The sequence below is a fragment of the Triticum dicoccoides genome, chromosome 4A (genome assembly GCF_002162155.2).
Source record: "Triticum dicoccoides isolate Atlit2015 ecotype Zavitan chromosome 4A, WEW_v2.0, whole genome shotgun sequence".
Classification (NCBI taxonomy): Eukaryota; Viridiplantae; Streptophyta; class Magnoliopsida; order Poales; family Poaceae; genus Triticum; species Triticum dicoccoides.
The window spans coordinates 376,439,454-376,441,876 of NC_041386.1; the positions used below are offsets into that span (position 1 = coordinate 376,439,454).

Below are 2,423 nucleotides of genomic sequence, written 5' to 3' on the forward strand. Positions count from 1 at the left end.
TGCAGCTTTTGGATGTCTTTTCATCGTATAAGAATATCAAGATCATACATTTCTCGTCTATGGTTGATGCCTTCAGAGGTTTTGCTGATGCGGTAAGCTGCTGATCATTTACCTCAGTTTTGATTAAATTTCTGGATGAAAGCTTGCACTCTTAATTTTTCTCTAATTCCGAAAAACCAGGCTGTGGAGACGCAGTTTCGGAATCGTGTGAAGAGGTATACAGGCATATGGTGTTGTGTCGAGTTCCGTGAAATTGGGCACATATACTATGACATGTACTGGGATGATAAACCAGGTTGGAAGCCACACCCCCCACAGAATAGGGAAGAGGACCATCCACCCTGGGCCTGAATTTTGAGGTCGGACAATAGATCAACCATGAAAAGGGATGACATGAAGGCAAGATAGGTCACATATTACTGCAGGTTCATTTTTAACTCCAGAGCAGGCTGCTCCTATCCGTTGGAAAAAAATTGCTTACTCGAAAACATTTGACTTCCAGTTTTGTAGGCCTGTTCTGTAGATTAATTCACTTCTGTTCAGTCTGCCCCTTGACCTGTACTTATCACATATGTCCAGAAAAGTTTTGATATAGCGTGAGATAACATTTAAGGTAATGATTTGACTAAAAAAACATGGCATCATGTTCATAGCCCCCTCAGGCTCTTTATACTGAAGATAACTACAGTTGGCTGTGTTTCCCCTGTTCTCGTGTTTTGGATGCGCTCTGAGACGTCGATAGTCCATCTAAAGGCACATTGTCCATCTAAAAGCACACGGTTGAAGATAACGTTTCGCTTGTAGGGGAACTCTCTTCGTCATCCATCATCCATGGAACGGCCTTCGTTCCCGGGTCACTGCTATTTGTCTGATACTTTTGACTAAGTTTGTTTTGCTTTTCAACCACTCTGTGTTTAAGGGATATAAAGCCCCCATTTCTTCTTAGAGGGTATGTTATTTGTAATCGGGTTGGTGTTGGCCTGCACTCTGACTCCATCTCCACAAGCTGATTATTATTTTCCTAAGGAGAGCCCTCGCCTAGAGCCCTCCGCCACTCTGGCGCCGGTGTTCAGCTCCCCCCGCTGTCAGCCACTCTGGCTCTGGCGTCCACCCCTTCGGTGTCGTTCGCCTTCCAGCATGAGAGGCTGGTGGTCTCGGGGCTCGGGCTGTCCGGCTCGCCCGGGTCGGCTTACTTGTTGTCGGCTGGTGCAGTCTAGGCCGAGATGGAGGCCCTGGCGCAGGCGGCAGGGTGGCGTAGGCTAGGTCCGACCCGCAAGGCCTGCTGGAGGCGCCGTTGTGCTCTGGCGGCGCCAGCAGGAGGTAGAGGAGCCGCGCGTCGTCTTCCTCCTTGGAAAGGCGTCTGATTTTGCCGGATTTGTACGACCTCTGCTTCAGGTGCTTTTAGGAAGGGTACTGGCGTCGTGATTGCACGAACGAGTCGCTCTGCATCCGTTGTGGTTTCTTGGGACATGTGTCCTCCTAGTGCACGGTGCCACGCAGTTCGATCTTGGTGGAGGAGTTGCGTTGGGTTGTGATCGACAGGGTGTCCAAGACTCGCCGGACCTTGCCGGCACCGCCACCGGCGCCGGCATGGGGAGGAGGCTGATGGAGCCTAGGCAGGACACGCCTCCGGCGCTGTCCTTGCCAGTTGCGCGCGGCTTCCCTCCCATGGTGTCCACCGGTCTGCCCTCGTTGGCGCGGGCGGATGTTTGCATTCTGCCGCGTTCGGCGGGGATGGAAGACCTGGAGCACCATCTGCAATTGGCAATGGTGACTTATGTGGGCGGTGCGAGGCAGTCGATGTTTCGATGAGATGGTGGCTATCGTTTTCTGTGGGAGTCGACCTTGATGATCCGACTATGAACGTGCGAGACGTCGCGCCTTAGCAATCGCTAAATCAACTTTCGAGGGGTTATTGACCACGCCGGAGCACGATCAACCTGACCACGAGGGTTTGTTTCTTGCGAGCAAACGAAGAACAAGCAAGAAACTGAGATTGCAATTTGGGTATTGCGAACAAAAGAGGAAAGTTTTATTAATGAAGGTGGGGTACTGTGACGCCTTTGTTCGGTTGTTGAACACAAACGAAATACGTGAAGTTGCAGCTATGCCGAACTTTTAATCTAAACAAAACCCTAGGAAAAAGCTACTAGATGGATCTACTTATATAGGAGCAAGGGGTGACGGCCAAGGATGTGGGAGGACGTCCCAAGGCATCCTAAAATCAACCCTAGGTCGTACAAGTCTCATGGGCCCAAGTGAAGGTGACCTTTGGACTTGTAGTTTGACTCGGATTCTGCTGCAACGTCAGATTATTTCGTCCATAACTCAATACTCCGGACGAATTTGAAGGTGAATCCAATTGTGTTGGAAAGTGCATGAAATCTACTTTTCAACAAAAAAAGAATCACCCAATTCGAAGT

The 2,423-nt window shown here is 50.0% G+C and overlaps 1 protein-coding gene across 1 annotated transcript in view; it reads left to right on the forward strand.

Annotated features, from left to right (window-relative positions):
• LOC119285954 (arabinosyltransferase XEG113-like) overlaps positions 1–682 on the forward strand; it is a 23,941-nt gene extending 23,259 nt beyond the window's left edge. Inside the window, exons 9-10 of the mRNA XM_037565285.1 lie at positions 6–92; positions 181–682. Of these exons, the coding sequence (XP_037421182.1) occupies positions 6–92; positions 181–351 (258 nt within the window). The 3' untranslated portion in view covers positions 352–682. The remainder of the gene's footprint in view (positions 1–5; positions 93–180) is intronic.
• The last annotated feature ends 1,741 nt before the right edge of the window (positions 683–2,423 follow it).